Source organism: Theropithecus gelada, chromosome 9, assembly GCF_003255815.1.
Source record: "Theropithecus gelada isolate Dixy chromosome 9, Tgel_1.0, whole genome shotgun sequence".
Taxonomy (NCBI): domain Eukaryota; kingdom Metazoa; phylum Chordata; class Mammalia; order Primates; family Cercopithecidae; genus Theropithecus; species Theropithecus gelada.
Genome location: NC_037677.1, coordinates 120,549,759 through 120,572,365, shown reverse-complemented (window position 1 = coordinate 120,572,365; position 22,607 = coordinate 120,549,759). Strand labels below are relative to the sequence as shown.

General features: G+C 48.7%; 1 protein-coding gene across 3 annotated transcripts in view; it reads left to right on the top strand.

The window, feature by feature from the left end:
* CHST15 (carbohydrate sulfotransferase 15) overlaps positions 1-22,607 on the top strand; it is an 84,856-nt gene that overhangs the window by 45,547 nt on the left and 16,702 nt on the right. For all 3 annotated transcript variants that reach the window (XM_025396459.1, XM_025396460.1, XM_025396461.1), the window contains exons 2-5: positions 1,367-2,427; positions 3,181-3,520; positions 5,774-5,920; positions 9,577-9,733. In XM_025396459.1, coding sequence (XP_025252244.1) covers positions 1,882-2,427; positions 3,181-3,520; positions 5,774-5,920; positions 9,577-9,733 — 1,190 coding nt within the window. In that variant the 5' untranslated portion in view covers positions 1,367-1,881. The remainder of the gene's footprint in view (positions 1-1,366; positions 2,428-3,180; positions 3,521-5,773; positions 5,921-9,576; positions 9,734-22,607) is intronic.

Below are 22,607 nucleotides of genomic sequence, written 5' to 3'. Positions count from 1 at the left end.
TATTTTGAGAAAACACGAGGTTTTCAGTCCAAGGGGCATGAACATTTCTTCTGTTGAGTTCTGATTGTTTAATCCTTCAGCCAGTACATGGAGATCTTGATGCGGGGTTAGTTAATGCCGCCTCTATGGACACAGTGAGGGTTGTTTGAGGCGTGGCGTGTGTAGAGTTGGAGATGAATCTATCACTCTTGGGTAATTTTCAATTGCTAAAGGATAATCATGTGGTATAGGATCTCTCATCTTTGATCCCATTTCAAATGTTTTTGGCATTCACTGACAATGAAAAATCATAGTAGTAGTTGATGATGCTATTATTATCAATACTATCTACCTTTTATGGTATGCTAAATATGTGTCAGGCATTATTCAAACTCTTTACATGTAGTAGCTAATTTAGTACCTGTTAAGGTGCCCTATTTTCCTAATTTTGCTATTGAGGAAACCAAAGCTCAGAGAGGTTATGTGGCTTGCTCAGGGTCACACAGCCAATTAGTGGTGATCTACCACTGCCAGAAACTAAGTAGGTCTCCTTTTTTGCTTATCCATGGCTCTTTTTATGACATCTACAAAGAAGTGTCATTTGGGCAACAATATATTTTATAACCACAGGATTCTATTAATGGGTTTTTAAGAATCATATCTTGCTCGAGATGATGAAAATGAAAAATTATGTCAGGGTCTGAAGCTCTGTGCCACTCGAGGGAATACTATACATTGGATTTAATTGCTTAATAACTTAAAGTCAAGTGGTTTTTTTAATATGATACATTCTACTGAAGGAGGGACTCATTTCATTGTTTCTAAATTTTCATTAACTTTTGCTTCCTAATCTGACAATAAAGGTTAACTCTAAGAAAGAGACTGCTGATGCCAGTGAGAGGGAAAAAACACATTTTCTCTGCCTGCTCCCATTCTAACCATCCTCCTTAGTATTCTTGAGATTTTTCATTGACTGAAAAGCACTGATATTTCAATTCATCCCTCAAATTTGTAGTCATTGACTGTGCATGAATCTGAGAATGATCACAACATCCTGGGATTCAGAGATCCTGTAACTGAGATATATCAAGGCAGAGGGATTAGGGGAGATGTGGACCATGCACAATGTGAGATGTTTGATGTGGCGCTGGTGGTGCTGGAATTGGGACCATGTTTGGTGGCAGAAATTGAGCCCCAAAGCCAACTGCAAGGACCTGAAACCTCTTCCTTTATCCTCATGATTTTCTATGACTTGCTTAGAACCAGGCTGGCTTGGCTGGACTTAGAGGTGGAAAAGAGAGTGAGCATCTGTCTCTGGTTGGAGGATGAGCTTTGGGTTATCGCTATTACCACACAATGTAATAAAGCCTCTTGTCTTTTTGTGTAGGAAATCTGGCATTTTTTAAAGTTTGCGCCCCACAAAGAGGAAATATTCCAAAGGTACTCAGGATGTAAAAGTGGAGATCTTCACAGATGCCTCCGTGGATGGCATGGCAATCCATCCATCAGTGAGAAGACCATGATTTCTTTTAATTTTTTGTGTGTTTCCATATTCCCCAGTGAGAATTCTTCCACCTTTTTTTGTGCCATGGGAAAAACCTGAAGGGCAGGCAGAGCTGCTCCCGAACTAGTGACCTCCTCCAAGGTTGCAGAGGCTCTTGTAGAACATGACTCTGGGACATCACTTCCTTTTGTTTTCTTTCGGAGCGGAACCAAAGAATGTGCGTCCTCTTTCTCTAGTGCTGTGGTGTGTGCTTATTTTTGTATTTGTGCTTTCCATCCATCTTATGTAATCACAAGGCATCCTTAAGGTTTTCCGGCACAATTTGTGGACATCCAGACTCCTGGGGGGACCACCACCCATGGCTCGGTAAGCCAGCAGCCCAGGGCACTGGCACTACCATGAGGCACTGCATTAATTGCTGCATACAGCTGTTACCCGACGGTGCACACAAGCACCAGGTCAACTGCCGAGGGGGCCCCCACCACGGTCACCAGGCGTGCCCCACGTGCAAAGGAGAAAACAAAATTCTGTTTCGTGTGGACAGTAAGCAGATGAACTTGCTTGCTGTTCTCGAAGTGAGGACTGAAGGGAACGAGAACTGGGGTGGGTTTATGCGCTTCAAGAAGGGGAAGCGATGTAGCCTCGTTTTTGGACTGATAATAATGACCTTGGTAATGGCTTCTTACATCCTTTCTGGGGCCCACCAAGAGCTTCTGATCTCATCACCTTTCCATTACGGAGGCTTCCCCAGCAACCCCAGCTTGATGGACAGCGAAAACCCAAGCGACACAAAAGAACATCATCATCAATCCTCTGTAAATAATATTTCATACGTGAAGGACTATCCAAGCATTAAATTAATTATCAACAGCATCACAGCTAGGATTGAGTTCACGACCAGACAACTCCCAGACTTAGAAGACCTTAAGAAGCAGGAGTTGCATGTGAGTAGCTTTGTGCTAATCTTGACTGATTGATTTTTAGAAATGAGTGCTTTTCTTTCTATCACCATCTTTGGGAACACAGAAGGAAAATGACTGAAAAATGTCTCAGATGTAGCAAGGATCATTTGACAGCCTTATGGATTTGAATGCACTGAAAGAGTGATGTTTGCTTACGCCATGGAGTGCTAGGAAGGGAATCTGCTGTCCTGAACGCTGGGTTAGGCATGTTCAAGGGCCGCCGGCTCTCATTATTTCATTCCAGAACTTCTTGCTTGACATGTGATCGCGGTAGTTAAAAGTTGCTTTTGCAGATCACCATCATTTGGGATTTTAAAGCTGCGTTAAATTTGATTTTCTGCTTCTATTCTATATTTTAATCTCTAACGGCAATTTAAATATACAACTAGTAAAAAGATTCTGTTTAATTACCATGTGTGCGTGTGTGTTGTGTGTCAGAAAGGTAAATTATGGTTGAATGGATTTTAATTAAACTTTTATTCTTTAACTTTAATCAAAATAATCTTTATTTTGGATTATCTTTAATCCAAGTTTTTTTTGGGGGGGGGGGGGGGGGGGGGTGAGGAAAGCACAGTCATTGACCGTCTACCAAGTTTTGCTTTATTTGTTAGTCATTGTCAAACAGGTCGAATTTGAACACGGTCGTCAGTCTCACGGCATGTTCCCATTGCGGTTAGATTGTGTCTTTGCTCACTTTCCCCTCCTCGGTGTCTCTCCTCCTCTGTTTCCTTGCAGATGTTTTCAGTCATCCCTAATAAATTCCTTCCAAACAGTAAGAGCCCCTGTTGGTACGAGGAGTTCTCGGGGCGGAACACCACAGACCCGTACCTCACCAACTCCTACGTGCTCTACTCCAAGCGCTTCCGCTCCACCTTCGACGCGCTGCGCAAGGCCTTCTGGGGCCACCTGGCGCACGCGCACGGGAAGCACTTCCGCCTGCGCTGCCTGCCGCACTTCTACATCATAGGGCAGCCTAAGTGCGGGACCACAGATCTCTATGACCGCCTGCGGCTGCACCCTGAGGTCAAGTTCTCCGCCATCAAGGAGCCACACTGGTGGACCCGGAAGCGGTTTGGTGAGTGCCGGGTCCCAGGGCTCCTGTCTGGTCTCGTTCCATCATTCGTTCATTCCTCCCGCAACGTTAGCGCTGGGGTTGGGGGGCGAGGGCCGCAGAAAGAGATTGCACAATTCCCTTGTTAGGAGGCTGTTCTCAGGCAAAGACCCAGCACTGGAACCCGGTTCCAGTGAGCCATGCAGTGAGCATTGATTGCCAGCTGTGTGCAGGACAGGGGGATGAGTCAGAACTGGCAGCTCTTCTTGTTCCGAAAGCCCGGGCACATGATCCGAGCAGTGAGCAGTAAGTGCCAGTGGCTAGTAAGGGCCCGCAAGGAAGGTGTGATCGGGACTCTTGTCTCCCAGCTCTGTGCCGCTCCCAGCTCTGTGCTGCTCCCAAGCTCTGTGCCTTTCCTCTGCTCTGTACCATTCCCTGCTGTTCCCTGCTCCTTCCTGTTCCCTGCTCTGTGCCGCTCCCTGCTCTGTGCTGTACCCCTGCTCTGTGCCGCTCCCTGCTCTGTGCTGTACCCCTGCTCTGTGCCGCTCCCTGCTCTGTGCTGTACCCCTGCTCTGTGCTGCTCCCTGCTCTGTGCTGTACCCCTGCTCTGTGCTTTTCTCTGCTTTGTGCTGTTCCTCTGCTCTGTGCTGCTCCCTGCTCTGTGCTGTTCCCTCCTCTGTGCTGGTCCCTGCTCTGTACTGTTCCATGCTCTGTGCTATTTATCTGCTCTGTGCTGTTCCCCTGCTCTGTGCTGTTCCCCTGCTCTGTGCTGTTCCTCTGCTCTGTGCTGTTCCCTGCTCTGTGCTGCTCCGTGCTCTGTGCTGCTCCCTGCTCTGTGCTGTTCCCTCCTCTGTGCTATTCCCAGCTGTGTGCTGTTCAGCTGCAGTCACTGCACCTGGGGGATACTGAGTTGCTTCAGGCCTCAGCTTCTCTGACCTGCCCCATGTGCCTTATGGGTTCCATATGATAACCACATGGAGATCATTCTGGAGGCCCTGCTCTCAGCCCTTTGCCGCAGGCTGACCATGACCACTGCCCATCCCTTTCTGCTCCAGCCCAGCCCCAGGCACCCTGTGGTCCTCAGATCACTGTTTCCTTTCTGTAACCTTTTGCTTGTGCCAGGAGAGGTTTGGTCACTGGAGCTGAGGGGTGATACGTGCCTATTGTCAACCAGAGTCTGGGCAGGCCACGAGGGTGTTTTCCAGTAATGGACTCAGGTTGCCTAGAAGGGAATCTTCAAAGTTTTCCTTAGACCAACTCTTAATGTGTTTCCTGACAAACGTTTGCTTTCATCCTTTGATGATGTTCGTCCTACAGTGAGCTAAAGTGTAAATGTTTCTTTTGTGGTTTAGCAGCGGCCGCTGTAGGAGCCAGGGTTTCACATCCCTATGCATTTGCTGGTGTGTCTGAACACACTCCCCTGCCGTAGGGTGCTCCCCCGAGGCTCACAGTGATTTCCCCTTAATGAAAACCAGCTTCCCACTGGCAGGAAAGGAGGAAGAACAGAGGCGGGCCTCTGGAATCTAGTCTTCAATGTCACCTTGAACCTCTTGTTGCTTTGGCCACGGATGTTCTCTTTCCAATTTCCATTGACTTCAGGAGTTGTGGCGTTGGGAAGTGGATTTTTAAATGTTTGCAAGTGAAATTTATTTATTTTTCAGGCAGGGGGTGAATTTAAGCTCTATGTGGCCGATGCCAGAATCCATGTCTGTCTAGAGTGTGATCAGTTCCCCTTATTGTTTGGACAAAGGGCAGGGTATTTGATTGAACAGGGCAGGAGAGAGAACATCAGGCAGGTGCTGGCTGGCCCCCATGAGGAAGACATCATGGAGTTTATAGGATACTGCCCTCCTCTCCCCCGTGGGCTGCCCTTGGTCCTCTGTCCCTGTTTCACACAACATATGCATCCTGGCTGTCATTACTGCCTGGCCACTTAAGAGTCCCACCTGTGCACAAGTTAACCAGCCCCAGACTCTGTCCCTCCAAGCAAACATGTTTCTAGCTCTTGAATAGGTGTTCCAGTCTTTAATCTCCCACTGTCCAGCTTAGTGGTGGTATCTTCCAGCCCTTGAAGCATGCATGGATTGAAAGTGGGTAGCCAGGCCCCATAGACCCCCATCCCCAGCGACCCTTTCTGAAGCTACCCGGGCTGAGCCTCTTGCTGCTGTAGCCAGGCCCTTTAGGCCGTTCCATCTCTCTTTGGTTGCTGTCTGGGAGGCCATTGCTCCAGCAGTAGCAACTTTGTCCTCAGTATCTCCTGCATCTTGGTTCTTGTAGGAATTGTCCGCCTAAGAGATGGGCTGCGAGACCGCTATCCTGTGGAAGATTATCTGGACCTCTTTGACCTGGCCGCACACCAGATCCATCAAGGACTGCAGGCCAGCTCTGCAAAGGAGCAGAGCAAGATGAATACAATCATTATCGGTAAGGCTTCTGTGTTACTCTGGCAGGGCTAGCACCCTCCCTGAGGTCCTGGCTCAGGCTCCAGGCCTGGCCCAGCTCTGCTTCACCTGCAGAACATTTGCATCGTGGCAGCAGACTTCTTTTGAGCCTCCACTGCTCCACCTGGCCGTCACTTTTACCACTACATAAAATGTTCACATCACTTGAACAGTTACTATAAAGCAGAAATGTTGACTTTCTCCGTCTGTGGAGACTTAAGGACAGCTGATGGCTTTCATGAGAAGTTGCCATTTCTTTGTTTTTAAGAAATTAAGCAGGGATATTGACTTCTTTTCCTGATGTACTGATCTGGTAGGTTTGGATGGGGAATTATAAATGCAGTTAACTGGTTAGTCATTGATTTGCTGCTTGGGGCTTTTGTAATCCCTGGCCACTGGGACCATATAAGACGGAGGCAGCTTCTTCTGAAATAGACTCCGCTCTGACACATCGCCTATAACTAATTGCTGTTTAAAAAGCCTAGCCTCTGTCAACCTAATGCCTTTGGGCATTCAAAATGAGGTTGATTAATAATAATTTGTTTTAAATATTCACAAGATTATTTTATAAGTAAACATATATGTTTACTCTTTTTAAAATTTATTTTTTATTGTATAATTAAAGGTGTACAGCATAATGTGATGTTTTGTTGGAAACAGAGACAATGAAATGATTACTACAGTAAAGCAAATTAACGTAGCCATTTTTTTTTTTCACAGTTACTTTTGTGTGTGGGGAGGGGAGGCGTGTGTGTGGTAAAAGCACCTGAAATATACTGTCCTGGAGAACTTCCGGCATGCAGTACAGGAGGAATAGGATTAGTAACTACGGTGCACACGCTCTACCTTACATCACTAGAGTTGTTATTTGTCTGACATAATTCTTTTTATTGGATTCAGCTTAGAAGGCGTTTATCCACTGATGCCTTCTGAAAGAGAAATTGAATCACGTTTTGCTTAAATTGTTTACCGTAGACAGTGATCTATTTTTTAATTTCCCTAGATCTGTTATATTTGCAGTCTCCAAATTAAATAAATCTATTAGCTACTAAGAGGAATTGTAATCAACCCTTTGAAAGATGACTTTTGAACTTAAGACTCTCCTATCCAAGGGGACAGGCTTATGTGCCAAAGTCTTGACTTACTCTTTTTTTTTTGTTTTAAACTCAAAGAAATTAAGTCACTGGGAGTCACCTCCAGTATGATTTGGCTGTTAGCTAGGTTTTTGCAAACTTGGGGGTCCAAACTCCCCAAATCTCAAGTCTGACTTACATTTCATTGTGACTCCTATACCATATGCCTCTGGGAAAATCACATGTTCTTATGAAAGTGCTAAAAATATGTATCCTCGGGCCAGGAAACAGAGACTAAGACAATGAATGAAAAAGGAAAGCCTCCGTTTGGTCTCCTAATTTTGCTTGCTCCTAGGTTTTAAAAAGAACAAAAAATAAAATCACTGTGCTGATATTTACTTAAAGCAGAGTTTGGTGAGTTTTATGGTAGTCTTGTGGTGTGACAGGTATCTAGCCCTGCCTGGGCCAGCAGCCAGCTCTGTGCCATGCAGCTGGTCATTTTTCCTGTTCCTGGACTCTGTCTGCACCTCTGCAAAGTGGAATAGTTGGACCAGGTCAGTTCTAGACTCCTTCCAGCTCTGAAATGTGACTCAGCTCTGCCCCAGCCCTTCCTCTGTGTTAGATTCGGGGCAGAGATAGCAGGATCTTGCCTCATCTTGGGCCCCTAGGGCAGAGAGGACCTTTCTTCTGCTGTCATTGTTGACAGCTAGAGTCACACAAGAGCTTCAGGATGCAAGTGGCCTGAACGTGATGGCTGAACTTGGGGCTAGGGCTTTAGGCATGTTGAAAGGCTCCTGCGTCTACTCCCAGGTACCCAACGTGGTACTCTGTTTCTTGAATTGCCTGTTGTCCCCCTTGTTTCTTAAGGTCTGAGAGACGAGGGGCTGTGCTTTCCTCCCCTGATCTGTCCCTGGTGCCAAGCACAATGCTGAGCACAGATTAGACACCAAATGAATGCTTCCTGGGTGGATGAAGGATGGATGGTGGCCGGATGGAAGAAAGACAGTCAGGTGGATGGAGAAATGCCTCCATGGCTCTAGAACCAGTTCATTTTTGAGATCTGACAGAATTTGTGCCAATTTAGCTAGAGAGTTCATTTGTCCTTTATATTCTTATTCGTTGTGAGTAGAATTTTCAAGGGACTTCTGATTGACTTGTTTTTTCTGTGTCCTGGGGTATTATCTCTTTAAAAAAAGAAAGAAAAAAAGGCCAGAACAGAGCTGTTCACCTGGATGTGATTATGCATCCGACAGAACTGATAGGGGCCTGCAGGGATATGATACACTTGTCACTGACCAAAGACTCAGTCATCTGGCTCAGTCTTTCCCCGGATAAGTAACTTTCAGATGTGTCCTGTGGTCCTTGGCAAACTGTCAGGAAATCAAGTGTAGAGCTGATTGATGGATTTGCCTTCCTTTTTAAATCTCTGAAGACTTTCCCAAACATACACACACACACACACACACACACACACACACATACACACACACACACCCTCAAACCCTCAGGAACTTGGCTTCGTCCTCTGGGAGAGTCTGCGCTGTTGGAATGCCTGCCTGTATCTTGGCATCACCTCTGTGCTGGGATGTGTGTTTGCCATTTACATCCTTCACTCATGAGGACCATGATGAAATGTGAAACTGGCTGGGACCCAGTTCCCGTTCACCCAGTCTGCACTGAGTAGGCACCAGCTGCGTGCAGAGCAGTGGCTCACAGGAGACAGGGTGTGTGAGCCCTATGGCAAAGCCCCTCTGTCTTTTAGTCTTAGAGTATGCCCTGAGATGAACAGTTACAGCTTCAAGGAAGGAAATCGCACTCGAATTCCTCGTCAGGGTTAGTGTTCCCACCCTCCTGCTTTCTCCTGATGCCTTGGAAGGAAACCATCTAGTACCAGCTCCAGGCTCCTGGGCTGCTAGACCAGTTCTCGGCTCCTCCCAGCTCTGAAACGTGGTTTGGCTCTGCCCCAGCTCTTTCTCTTTGTTAGATCCGGGGCAGAAATGGCAAGGCCTTTCGCTATCTTGGGCCCCCAGTTCAGAGAGAACTCCATCTATTACTAGAACCATCTACTATATAGAACATATATTGGAAAACTATACAGGAAAACCATTTTCAGAACCACCTATAATTTCCCACCTCGATAACTGCTATTTGTGTTTTGGTCTATTTTCTCACAGACTGCATTCTCCGTGGGCCCTTAAAATGCCACAGAGCTGTGCACCATGAGCAAAGTTAAATACTGTGAAACTGGGGGCCCAGATGCTGGTGAAGGTTTTCTTTTTTGCTCCGCTTGGAAAGGGGGCTCAGGGGTGGGGACACTCAGTGTTGCATGGATTGCCTGGACTTCCAGACAGAGGTTTTTGGGCTGGAGGTGGGGTGCGACTGTGGCAGGGGTGGGCATCCAACCTTCTCTCTTTGGAGTCCTGTTTGCCCACAAAGGCTGACAGCTTGGCCTCTCCTGCTGCTTAAGAGGAAGGCATCGGGGCCAGCTTTGGCCTCTGGCACCCGGGGCCACTTCGTGGGAGCCTGAATCCCACCCCTGCTCACTTGGAGTGTTTTCTATTTCCAGGGGAGGCCAGTGCTTCCACTATGTGGGATAACAATGCCTGGACGTTCTTTTACGACAACAGCACAGACGGCGAGCCACCGTTTCTGACCCAGGACTTCATCCATGCCTTTCAGCCGAATGCCAAACTGATTGTCATGCTCAGGGACCCTGTGGAGAGGTGAGCAGTTTCTGTGTGTTGTATTTGGGGTGAGAAGAAGAAGCACTTTTGAAGAAAGGTATTCTCCTGTCATCACAATTAAGATTTTGTCTCCTTTAGAAAAAATTGAACAGGCCAGGTGCAGTGGCTCACGCCTGTAATCCCAGCACTTTGGGAGGCCAGGGTGGGTGGATCACCTGAGGTCAGGAGTTCAAGACCAGCCTGGCCAACGTGGTGAAACCCTGTCTCTACTGAAAATACAAAAATTACCAGGCGTGGTGGCACACTCCTGTAGTCCCAGCTACTCGGGAGGCTGAGGCAGGAGAATCGCTTGAATCCAGGAGGTGGAGGCTGCAGTGGGCCAAGATGGCGCAGCTGCACTCCAGCCTGGGCAACAGAGCAAGACTCCATCTCAAAATAAATAAATAAAAACAAATAAAAATCAATGGAACTTGCAATGTTACTGCTGTTTCTTACGTAAGTGTTATTCTTGGGGCTGTCGTCACTGAGTTGACACACATTGCAGATTGTTTTCTTAACCATTCTGATCCTGGTCTGCATGTCTTCAGCCCCAGTGGGCCTGACCAGGGACACAGGACAGTTCTTTGGTGCTGTCAAGGCTCAGGAAACACCCTTAGAATCAGGGGCGTCGGCTTCGCCACGTGGTTTAACTCCTAGAATTCTGTGTCTCTCAACGTGGTCGATGCCTTTATCCTTGTCTGCATTGAATGTACAGTTTCCAGCTTTCCTTGAGAGACCAAAAGGAAGAACAGTGATGAGTAGAGCAGCTTTGCTTTAAGATCAAGGGTTGCCCAGCGTGGGTGAGGCCAGGGTAGTGGGATATTGAACAGCCACTGTGGGGCGGCCCAGCTGCCACTGGGCGCTGCTTGCATCATTGTTGCCTGTGTGAATACAGAATCTCAGGGCTGCCAGGACTTTAAAATTATTTAGTCCAACGCTCCCTCCAGTACCACCACATCAGAGCAGAGGGGCCCCAGTCTAATCCGAGGCGCTCTGAGTCAGGGAATTCTCCACACAAGATGGCCAGTGTAGCTTAGGACAGCTGTGTTCCTATTTTGAGACCAGGTCTGTTTTGGGGGAACATGCACTCATTAGTCCTGTTTCTTCTCAATACAGTGAGACAGACCAAGTCTAATCCTTCCAAAACAGGAGAGGCTGGCAATATTTAAAGACGGGGACCACAGCCCTTTGTGTCGTATTTTCCTTTGATCCAACTGCATCTTCTGATGGATTGAATTATGCCCCGCAAAAAGATATGCCGAAGTTGTCTCCCCCAGTGTGTATGACTGTGGCCTTATTTGGAAATAGGATCTTTGCAGATGCACTCAGGTTAAAATGAGGTCATACTGGATCAGGGTAGACCCTGAGCCACCCTAAGACACAGGGAGCATGCCTCATGACAAGGCTGGAGTGATGCTGCCACCAGCCAAGGGGTGCCAAGGAGTGCCGGCAGACACCAGAAGCCAGGAGAGGTATGGAACAGATTCTCCCCCGGCACCCCAGAGGAGCCCCCCTTGCCCACACCTGGGTTTCAGACTCCAGCTTCCAGGACACTGGGGGAAGAGTCCTGTCATTGTGCACCACCAGTTCATGGTGATTTGTCCTGGCAGCCCCAGGACACTGACCTGTGGGATCCCTTCCTCAGGTGGCATACCTTCGTGGCCCCACGTATTTGCCAATTATAACAATAAGGCGTGTTTGTTGTGGAAATTTTAGAACATATATTGGAAAACTGTTTTCAAACTATAATTTCTCACCTAGATAACTACTATTTATGTTTTGGTGTATTTTCTTCCAGACTTTTTCTATGCAAATAGGTGTGTGTGTGTGTGTGTGTGTGTGTGTGTGTATACACGTGGGTGTGACGGTACAGTCTTATGTCCTGCTTCTTTCACTTTGCATTCTTGTCCCCAAAGAACATGCTTTAAAGTCTGCCCTGGTCACACTTCTGAGCTGATGTCCCTCTTATGGAGTCTGCAGGGCTCCCGCCACTCTGAGTATGACCTGGTTAGGGAGAGGCTGGATCCGCCCTCCCTCAGCCCCAGCGCCTGAGCCTGAGCTCTTGGTGGCTGTCCCAGTGCCATGCATTCTGGCAGGTGCCAGGTGTGGTTTCGCTCCCTACCCTCTGCATCTCCCAGCCCAGGACTTCGTCCACTCTGTTCCGAGGCAGCCACTGACTTGCTGTCACTTGCCATGTCCCGTCCCACCTGCTGGTTCCTGTGTTTTGGAGGCAGAAATTGGCCTTGCTGAGCAGGCTGGTCTCCCTCTGTTCAGCAGGGCTGACGCACACTAGCGGAGCTCTCATGGTGACGTAACTGTCACCTCGCACTGACCCCTCGCAGTCCCTGGAGGTGTTTTCACAGCTGCTCTGCCTCCCTCCCCCCCACGGCTCCCAGCTGAAGGGCGCAAGTGCTCGGTGTGCTCATCAAATTGTTTCCTGTCGCTGCTCCTTAGTTCCTCATTCTGAGGAAGGTCAGACCACGCCTTAACCTCAGGGGCAGCCTTGTGTGCTCTCTGGGCACAGAGAGGTGGGGGCCCATCTGTCAGGACTGGGTTTGGTGTGTGTGGGCCCTGCTCTGGGCCCTGAGAGACTGGAGCTCCCGGTGGGCACGTGGGCGTGGCTGTGGTTGGTTACAGTAGTGCAAAGTAGGAGGCTGGGGGAGTGGGCTCCTGAATGGGGAGATCCAGAAGGAATTGACCCGGAGAAAACTGATGCCAGACTGGATTTTGAAGGATGAATAAGAGTTTGCTGTGTAAACAAGGAAGGAAGGTGGGTTAAGATGAAGAAACCTTCCAGGCAGAGAGAAGGACAAGTGCAAAGGAAAAGACCACGTGTTCTCCTGTTTGGGGTGGAGCCAGGGTCCAGTGGAGCCAGGGTCCCTGTTAGGGGGTGGAGCCAGGGTCCCTGTTAGGGGGTGGAGCCAGGGTCCCTGTTAGGGGTGGAGCCAGTGTCCTTGTTAGGGGTGGAGCCAGGGTCCCTGTTAGGGGTGGAGCCAGTGTCCTTGTTAGGGGTGGAGCCAGGGTCCAGTGGAACCAGGGTCCCTGTTAGGGGGTGGAGCCAGGGTCCTTGTTAGGGGTGGAGCCAGGGTCCCTGTTAGGGGGTGGAGCCAGTGTCCTTGTTAGGGGTAGAGCCAGGGTCCCTGTTAGGGGGTGGAGCCAGGGTCCCTGAGTGTGCTGCTTTTTTCCTGGGTTCTGGTCCCACCTCTGAGGACACAAACACTACAAAGGTGAGCGTTGGAACAGAAGACAGCAGCACCGTGCAGGTGCAAGCGGCTCAGCCAGGAGCAAGACCTGCCAAACTCTTCTCTCATACCCAGCCCGAGTCTGCCAGCTAGAAGGAGGCTCACAGTTCACAGCGTGGTCCCCCCGAGTAGCCACCATGTTTTCTTCTTTTAATAACAAATACTCCATTTATCCTAGGAATTGAACGTGAAAGCTTCTTGCCTCCCTGGTCCTCAGCCTAACAGAAATAGTTGGTCAATTCAAACACATATTCAGCCCCTGCCACAGGCTGGGTGCTGTGCTGGGCACTGAGCATACGTGCCCTGATGAACAACAGTGGCCACCCAGTGCCTACCCCCTGGGAGCTGGTGCTTTATCAGAGAAGTGGGCGGCGGCTTTGTCGTGGCATATGTCCTGGTGCTGAGGAGAAGGGCAAGATGCCGGGGCAGCAGCATGTGTTAGGACGCTGACCCAGGCCTTGATTGCCTGCTGTATGAGTTATGTACTGCTAGGGAACAAGTTCGCCAAAACTTAGCAGCTTCAAATGGTTTCTGGGGATCAGGAACCTGGGTGCAGCTTTACTGGGTCCTCTACTTCGGGTCTCTCTCAAGGCTGTGATCCAGCTGTCACCAGGCTGGGGCTCTTCCATGTGCTTGACTGCGGAAGGACCTGCTCCCAACTGGACATGGTTGTGGGCAGAATTTAGCCCCTCAAGAGCTGTTGGAATGAGGGCTTCAGATCTTTGCTGGCTTTTGGCGAGAGGCTACCCTCAGTACCTCGCCAAAGGGCCTCTCCAGTGTGGCTGCAGGCTTTATCCAAGCCAGCAAGCTAGAGCGTCTGCTAGCAGATTAGAAGTCACGATTTTTCCTAACCTAGTCATGGGTGTGAAATCCCATCATCATTGCCATATTCTGTTGGTTAGAAGCAAGTCGTGAGGTCTAGCCACACTCAATGTGAAGAGACTACAGGGTGTGAATACCAAGAACCGGGGATCACTGAGGACCATCCTAGGAGTCAGCCACCTCCTGTTCTGCACCTGATCCTCAGGAAACTGGGGCCTGGGCTTTGCAGCCAGGAGAGTAGCTTCCAGCTTGATCCCAGCTCTAGCGGCAGAGGAATTGTGTTTATGTGCGTATTTTCTGTGTAAGTTACTGACATAGCAGCTATTTCATTTATTCTTAAACATTTATAAAAATAAGTAACAATAGGAATTTCTTCTTTTTCGAAGGCTGGCGCGTTTCCCATCTCAGCCAGAAAGGATGATAAATACTGTGTGTTTAGATCACTCTTGAAGAAACAAACACTCTGAGCCCAAGTTCCATTAGCATAACAGGATCCTGGGCCATTAGCCCTGTTCTGTGGCCTTGCACTTCTGTACGCGGGAGATGTTGTGGGTCGCTGGGTGCAAGTTGGATTGGTCCCAAGTTGTTCTTTTCCTTCTATAAATTGACTTGGAGAGGGGAAATACTACTTTTATTTTTAGTTTTAGGTTCACATTCAACCTTTACTTCTATAATTGATCCAAAGTAGAGGGTTTGAAAATGTTGGAATTTTAAGCGAAGTCAAATCACTTTTAAATTTCCAGAGAAAGATTCAAGTGGCAAGTTGTTTTTTTTTTTTTTTCCTGGAGGAGAACAGAGGAATACTGGAAAGAAGTGGACGGGATGGTTCATATGGCCAAAGAAGCCAGCCAAGAATTCATGTTCCAGTTTTCTCTCTGTAAGAGATCATGACAATTTAAAACTAGCTTCATGCATTCCTATGCTAAATTGGCCCAGTTAATTAAAAAGAAGCTACCAGTTGCAAGCAGAATTTGTCTTTATTTAATCCCATTCGTAAGTGGTAAAGACTATTCTTTTCAAATGCATCTCACATTAGCCTCCTGCCTCTTCGTTTGTGAGACAGTTGATAGAGTTTGTCTCTTACTTCAGAGGCAGTTATAGCCCCCATTAAATGTGAAAAATGCGTGGAAGGTGCTGGCCCCTCCAACCTAGTTGCATTCCTCTTTTATTCAAGGGACATTTGGAGTGGGGTCATGCACCATCTGTTAACGATTTTACAGTGTCTATATTTTGGGTTTAATTCTGTGTATAGTCTTAATGCAATGCCCAGAAACGACCCACCACAGGAATGGTTCGTTTTCCCTTTTTATGACGACGAGTCCAAAGGGCAGGAGAACTCAGCTCAGTGAAGAATTCAAACTCGGTTTTGACCCAAACGCCTGGAGTCTTGGAGCCTGGCTCATTCTTTTCTTCATCGGCTTCTATAAACTGCGTTTTTAAACAACCCGTTGGACTGGCCAAATGATTCAGTTATGACGATCAACTAGGAAAGGAAGCAGGCTTTTAATGAAATGGATTCTGTTATAGGCAGTCACTCAGGGGGACACAGAGGAATAGCGGGGCTGAACATTTGGACAGGAATCCTGGTTGCATCAGTTTCACTCTGTCTGCAGAGCGTGTGAGGGGGCGTGAGGGTGGTGCGCAGCTTTCACCCGCTGAGTAGGAGGTGTACTGGGGTTTTGGTGCTAGGGATACAGGCATTGGAACCCCAGCTCTGTCACTTACTGCTCTGTAAACTGGGACAAGAAACTTAACCTCTCTGTGCCTCATTTTCTCATCGGTAGAATGGGGGAAGATAGTTCTACTTCCGGGGTAGTGAGAGTTCAGTGACTTAATATATGTAGTGATGTGTTTAAACAGGGCTTGACAAATGGAAAATATGTAATCATTAGCTATTATTATTAGGTATCAGTAATAGCTCATAATAATAACAATAAACTGATCACTCATTTACTCATTCCCCAAATAGAGTTGCAAACCACATAACCAAGTTTTGCTCAACAGTGGACCCCATGTATGATGGTGGCCCCATAATGTTACAATCCCGTATTTTCACTGTGCCTTTTCTATGTTTCAATACATAAATTCTAACTCTTATGTTACAACTGCCTACAGGATTCCTGCTGTACAGGCTGATAGCATAGGAGCAGTAGGCTGTACCTTGCCGCCTAGGTGTGTAGGGGGCTGTGCCATCTGGGTTTGTGTGAGCACTCTATGATGTTCACATAATGACATCGCCTAATGATGCATTTCTCAGAACATATATGTCACTGCTGTTAAGTGACGCATGGCTGTATTTATCGAACACCCTTGATGTGCTAGATGCAAGCTGTACATACGAGAGGAAAATCCATCCCGTTTGCTCTCAGGGAGCCTCTGTCTACACCTCATTCACCTACTTCCACATCAGAGGGAGCAGGATGCCCACCCTAGGGCAAGAGCCAGCACGCACAGGAGGGAGCTGAGCTGGTTTCATGCCTTTGAACCGCAGCAGAACTTTGACTTGAGAATCTCTCTTGCTATTCAGGCAGCACCAAAGGCCCTTCTCCAAACAACTGAACTTCCCCCAGCCCCTAGAAGCACTGATTGAAAGCCGTGGATATGTTCTCAGTCAGAAGAGAGCCTGGCATTGGGAATGTCATGCGATGTTTTCTCTAGAACAGATTTGCACAAGGATTAAAACGCAGGCTGTTCCTAGCACTGAGGAATTCATTATTGATTTAAACCATCTCAAAGGGAAATTAGGAGAACGCCTCTGTGCAGAAGAGACGGAATGAGGAGAAAGCCGTGGGGGTGTAGAGGTTGCAGCAACAGCCACAGATCGATTTCTCTTTCTCGCTCCTCCCTCCAGCTCTCACTCTTTCCTTTTCTCTAAGATTTTGGAAGATTAAGAATCACAAGGGTCCTTGCGAGGACTACTGTAGTGCGGTATCTTTATTGAAGCTGCCTATTGATTCCTGGTGGGTTCAGGCACTTTGCTTTCCAGAAGCTGCCTGTTGACACACCTTGATATGGGCCCTGGAAGTGGTGCGAGGTCACTTTAATAGGACTGAGCTGTTGAGCCACCCGAGGTCAAGGGGGTTGGCCTTGACCACAGAGAGGGGAGGGAGAGCTGGCAGCGCCCAGGCCAGAAGGACAGCTCCGGTCTTTGTGAAGGAGTTCTCTGAAGACTGTTCAGGAGGGACTGCCTGGTGAGGCGCCACATCTTGTTATTGGTGGGAGAGAAACCACCAAGCTGAAAACTCCCAAGTGTTGAACGATGTTTATGTTGTGGGGAAATGTTTGCGAAGTTCTTGGCAGTCCTGTGTATTCCCACACGATTGTTTGGAAAGGACAGTTCCGAGCAGGAGGCACACCCTAGGGAAAAAGAGTCCCGTTGTGTCTGTATCTATAGAGATCCCAAAGTGAGATGTTGCCCGCTGGGCCGGGATCAGGGAGGGCACTTAGAAACGACCCTGGGGCAGCCAGAGTTTTGGGACCTGTCTTGCCCAGAGTTCTGGGCTGCTTAGTGAGGTTGACGCTGTTGAAGGAGGAGATCACACATGTCACATACTGGACCCCCCGGTGTGCAGTGGCCATTGCCCTGCAGTGAGAGGCCCACACCTGGGTAATCCTTGGTTACAAGGGCAATCCTCAGTGCACCCCAGATTTCTTGCCTGTAGAAACATCTGCCATCAGGATCACTGGTGAATCACGAGAAGGTGCTCTGTAAACCACACCAGGCTCGGAGATGTCAGGGATGCTTGGTGTCATCTCTGAGAAGTGCTGTCTCCCAGTCTGTGAACAGTTACCGGGGCCCTGTGATTGGATGCTCTGGAAGGAACAAAGAGGGGCTGAGAAGCCCACTTGTGCACAAGGAACCTAGGGCCTGGTAGGAAATAGAATGGCCCCGATAAACAGGACACCTGTCATTCATGTGGGCGTTTTTAGGACCAAATGTGGATGTTCTTAACTGGCAGAAAATGAGCCTCCCCAGTGTCACCCCCGTGTTCAGTCTAAGGTGACCGTAGACAGTCCCTCCAGATCAGCTGGCCTGGCCAGTCCTGTCTCATCGAGCCTCCTGATGAGACAGTCACAGTTCGTGATTCGGTGGAACAAAAGGGCTCCGTCTCAGCTACATTAAATGGCCTTTTTTTCCTGGTAGGAAAAATATATATAATCGTTATTGATGGCACCATATCACAGGCTGGGAATTATTGATCAGTGATTTCAATTCGGATTCCAGCAAATGGAGAATAATGAGGCCAGGTGCTCTGGCTGCCTCTCATTATGACCCTCACGTGGCCACAGGACTGCAAGATGTTGTTGAGGGTGAATTGGAGGACATGAGCGTGTCCCCATCTCGGGTCCTCCTGCCTGAGGAAATGTGACCGTTCCCGTAACTGTCATTGAGGAACCAGCTGGGGGTGTTTGAGGAATACGGGAGGTGGAGCCAGTGCCACTGGGGTGAGCCAGCCCAGGGATGGTCACCTGCTCCCCGCCGCCTGCAACTGCAGCACCAGCTTGGGATCTTTTCTCAAAAGTGGCCCTCTGAGAAGTCCCATGCATGGAGCAGTAACTGGAGGAAATGTCACAGCTCAAGGCCACCGAGCACCTGCCCTTGTCTGAGCTGAAGCTGAGATTGAAGCTTGTGTGTTTCGGTGCCTATTGAGCTGGGTGATCTTAGTGACTTCTGACATGAGTCCCTTTGGGAACTGCTGTGTTAGAACCAGCAGTCACTTATCAGGGTGATGAAGACACCTTGGGACTGGGGAGTGGTGTGTTCGCACAGCTGTGTGGTGTATACTAAAAACTGGCGACTTGTTCACATTAAATGGGTGAATGCTACGGTATGTGGATCATTTCTCAATATAAAAATGATATGAACAAAAATACTACAAAAGGAGGAGGAACCCACCGTGGAGAGAGGTTTTCCCAAACTAGTGGCATTGGAGCCGGGACCTGCGGAGTTCTCCACGTAGAGGGCAGGCCAATGAACAACCACATCGTCACTTAGGAACTGGATCCGTTGAACTCTAATGAGCTATTGCGATCACCAAGGAATATTAGCTTTTCCAAGAGGTACAAGATCCCGCAGTGTGTTCCGGCTTCATGATAGATGCCTGAATTCCCTTTTGCTGTTGCTGTCACTTTTCTAGATGCCCAGTGTGATGTTCCATAAACACATTTGCTGTTCCCGACCGTGGCGTTGGAGTTCCTCACGTTTATCCTAAGTGTTTGTTTGCCGCTCTGTTACATTTGTAATTGTTTATCAGTCTCCTGTGACTTACTAAGTAGTTCTGGAGGAGAGCTGACTTTTTCTTCCAAATCACTGTGCACCCAAAATAATAAAAACATCTAAACAAACAAAACCCGAAAACTGTCAGTGCAGACAGCCAGCACCCACTCTAGTCAGCCATGGATTTATCTCCTTGCCTAAGCTCGGAGGGCAGGGGCCACATCCTGCTGGGTGAGGGGGTTTGGGGTCAGGCAGGCGTGGGTTGCTTTGGGTCCCTGTCCTGTCCTGGAGCTTTCTGGGCTGTGTGACCATGGGCAAACTCCTTAACCTCTCTAGTGTCAGCCTTCTCCTCCATAAAATGCAGTGGCCCGTATCTCATTGTAGGGTTGTGAAGATAGAAGCAGAGCATGCCTGCAGCACCCTGCACAGGGCCTGGTGGTGGTGGCCCTCCCTACCCCCCAGCATCCACATCAGGAGTGGAAACTGAGAACATTGCAGGTGCTAAACCCGGAAAGCAATCACACAGAGCCCTGTCCTGCTTTAATAGTGATCAGCTCACTGACCTTTGCTCACGCTGGCTCAGAACAGCACCCTGTAAGTGTCCCTGAATGAATTCAGCAGTGGTCTTGGGGTGATCATCCAGATTTTACATAGTAGGGCCTTGCCCACTGCTGGCCTCTCCTTTGTCCCTTGGGGAGAGATATGGTCACTTTCAGAGGCACTGGACTGATGGAGCCCTATGCCCCCAACATACATTTCCCATCCCACTGCTCCTCCAGGGGTCCCAGGACCCCTGTGCTCCACAGGAAAGGGACTGAGCAGCACCCCATGAGCACAGGCCCAGTGTGAGGGGCCGCACCGGCAGCCTTCTAAAATAACCGTAGCACAGAAGGCCTGGAATGCATTTGGACTTATATTTGGAATTGTCGTTGGAAACAGTCCTGGCCAAATGTAATACCCATCTGTTCGGGATGGTTTGAGAGTAAGAAAATGAGGTGGCTCAGCTGGAGGGGGCTGGGCAGCCCTGAAACTCAGGGCTGGGAGGGTATCAGGTCCCCTGGCCCCCACGCTACCCTGGAGCCCTCCTTCCCTCCAGCCTAGGCTGCTTCTGCCTCCTAGGACCATCTGATTGTGTTGGGCTGCCGTGACTGGAGATATTTCCCCTTGCCTGCACCAGGTTTTCTTCCTAAACCTTCTGCCTGCTGGTCAGTCTTTCAGGAGTTCGGGACTGGGCTCCCTCCTGCTGAGGTTTTGCATCTCCAGGGAGAGCAGCCAGGTTTGGTGCCCAGCACTGAAAGCAAGCGTCCGCTGAGGCCGTGAGCTGCCCGTTGCCTGGCTCCGCCCTCCCACATTCCTGATGCGGTGCCTCTGTTAATGCTTCCTGGGGTTGCATCTGTGCCCCTGCAGTTCTGTGATGATTCATCGTGAGCTGTGTGTTTTCCGTGTTGGTCTCCTTCCCCCACTTCCTCATGGGACAGTGGATTTTGAAGACTAAAAGGTGGACATTTCAGTTTGTCTCTGTATGTTTCATCTTGTTCAATGGTGTGCCTGTCCAGCCTTTTGAGGTCCACTGGATACTTATTCTTGATGTGTTTGCTGTTCTTCTCGACATTTTCTGAGTGGCTTTAACCCACCCAAGTGGCTTTCCCTCACCCAAGATTATTAACTCACTGCTTTCCCCTGGAGAGTCGTCAAGGGGGAAATGATAGCTTTGTTACTTGGAGACAGTCTTAGGAAGCATTCGCTTAATTTTTGGGGAGAACCCAAACAGTGCTCCCCTGTCCCAGTGCTCCCCTGAAGGGAAGTGCTCCTGTCTGCATTTGCCTTCCTTCATGCCTCCTTGTGGGAAACCTGGCCACATGGCTCCAGTCCCCCACTTCCCTCATGGCCACTGTTCCAGGGTCTCAGGGTGGCAGAGAGGTGTCAGCGAAAGTGACTCCTTGGAGTTACTGGTCTTCCTTGGAATTGGGGTTTAAAATCTGTATTGCTTTCCTAGGGCAGTCGGAATAAATCACCACAAACTTGGCTTCTTAAAACAACAGAAATGTATTCTCTTATGATTCTGGAGGCCAGAAGTCCTAAATCAAGATGTCTGCAGTGTTGGTTCCCTCTGGTGGCCCTAAGGGATAAAAGCCGTCCCCTGCTCCCAGCTCTTGGTGGCCTCCAGCATTCCTTGGCGTTCCTTGGCTCATAGATGCCGCACTCCAGGCTCTGCCTCCGTCTTTCTGTGGTGCTCTCTGTCCTCTTCTGTTTTTATAAGGACACCTGCCATTGGATTTGGGACCACCTTAAATCCAGGAGGATCTCATCTTAAGATGCTGCACTTAATGACGTCTGCAAAGACCCTTTTTCCAAGAAAGGTCACATTCACAGGGGCTGGGCTTAAGACTTGGACATAATTCTTTGGTGTCCACTGTCCATCCAGCTACAGAATCCAGATGGTGGCCATGGCTTGTGGTGAATCTAGACCCTGTTCAGATGTCTGTGACACAGCAGGATTCCAGGGACCCAGAGTGGGTTCTCACAGTGGGGTTCAAGGGTCTCCCAAAGCCCACTGCCAATTCTCTGAGCAGATCCAAAGTATCCAGAGGTGACTGAGAGGCCAAAGGAGTCTCTTTTCATCCAGCCCAGGAAGGAGCGTGACCTGGCTCTCAAAGTCTGTAAATGGGACTCACAGGAAGGGAGGTAGTGAGTTCACTTTAACCCACCCCAAACATGAAAATCAGCCGTTTCACCTTCTGGGGGTGGGCTTGCCTGGTTGGAACAGTACGTATGTCTCAGTTTTTCCCAGGGATTACTTCTTGATCTCTGAAGAATTGTATGGAATCAGTAGATCCCTCATAAAGTGACTTTGTATTTAAAATCAAGACAGGCTTAGGTGCTTTTGTTTTACTTATGAGCCAAATATCTGTAAGAAATGTTATTACCACAAAGAAATTCTCAGTATGGAAACCTTCAGCCAATGTTTGGGTTTGTATGAGGTAATTTATGTGATGGAATTCCAGTTCCGCCAAACAATTTGGGTAGTTCTGTGGGCATCTTTGGTAAAAACTGGGCTTCAAATTCTTATTTAACGTGGGATTTTATGACATTTTCAGAAGCATCTGTTACTTTTCATTGACGCAGTTTCTTGGGCTGAGCCATAATATTGACAGGACTCGTAGGAAATGTGTGAGCCAGGAAGGGTACCCCTCGGACCCGTTGCCACCTGGCACCCCTCAGTGCACACAGCCAAACCCTGCTTGAAGGTTCACGTGTATCTGATTTTGGCATTTATTGACCAGTCATTTAGGTCATAGTAACTATGAGCGACCCTATGGTGACAGATGCCGTGTTTCAGTTTTGATGTGTCTCCTAATTCTGAAGAAGGAAAATAGTACAGGTGATGTTGGGGACACTAGTAATAAGCTGATGTGGTGTTGTCGTGGGGAATATTCTCAGGTGAGTGTGGATCTGGGGAAATCCACTCAGTGACCACCGAGTACCTTTGCTGACTGGTCCCTTTGGACAGTTTGGCTGACCAGGCTGTGGTAGACGGAACACTCCTGTTCCGGTGGGTGTTTTGATTCTAGGAACTCTGTGGGTAGATCTC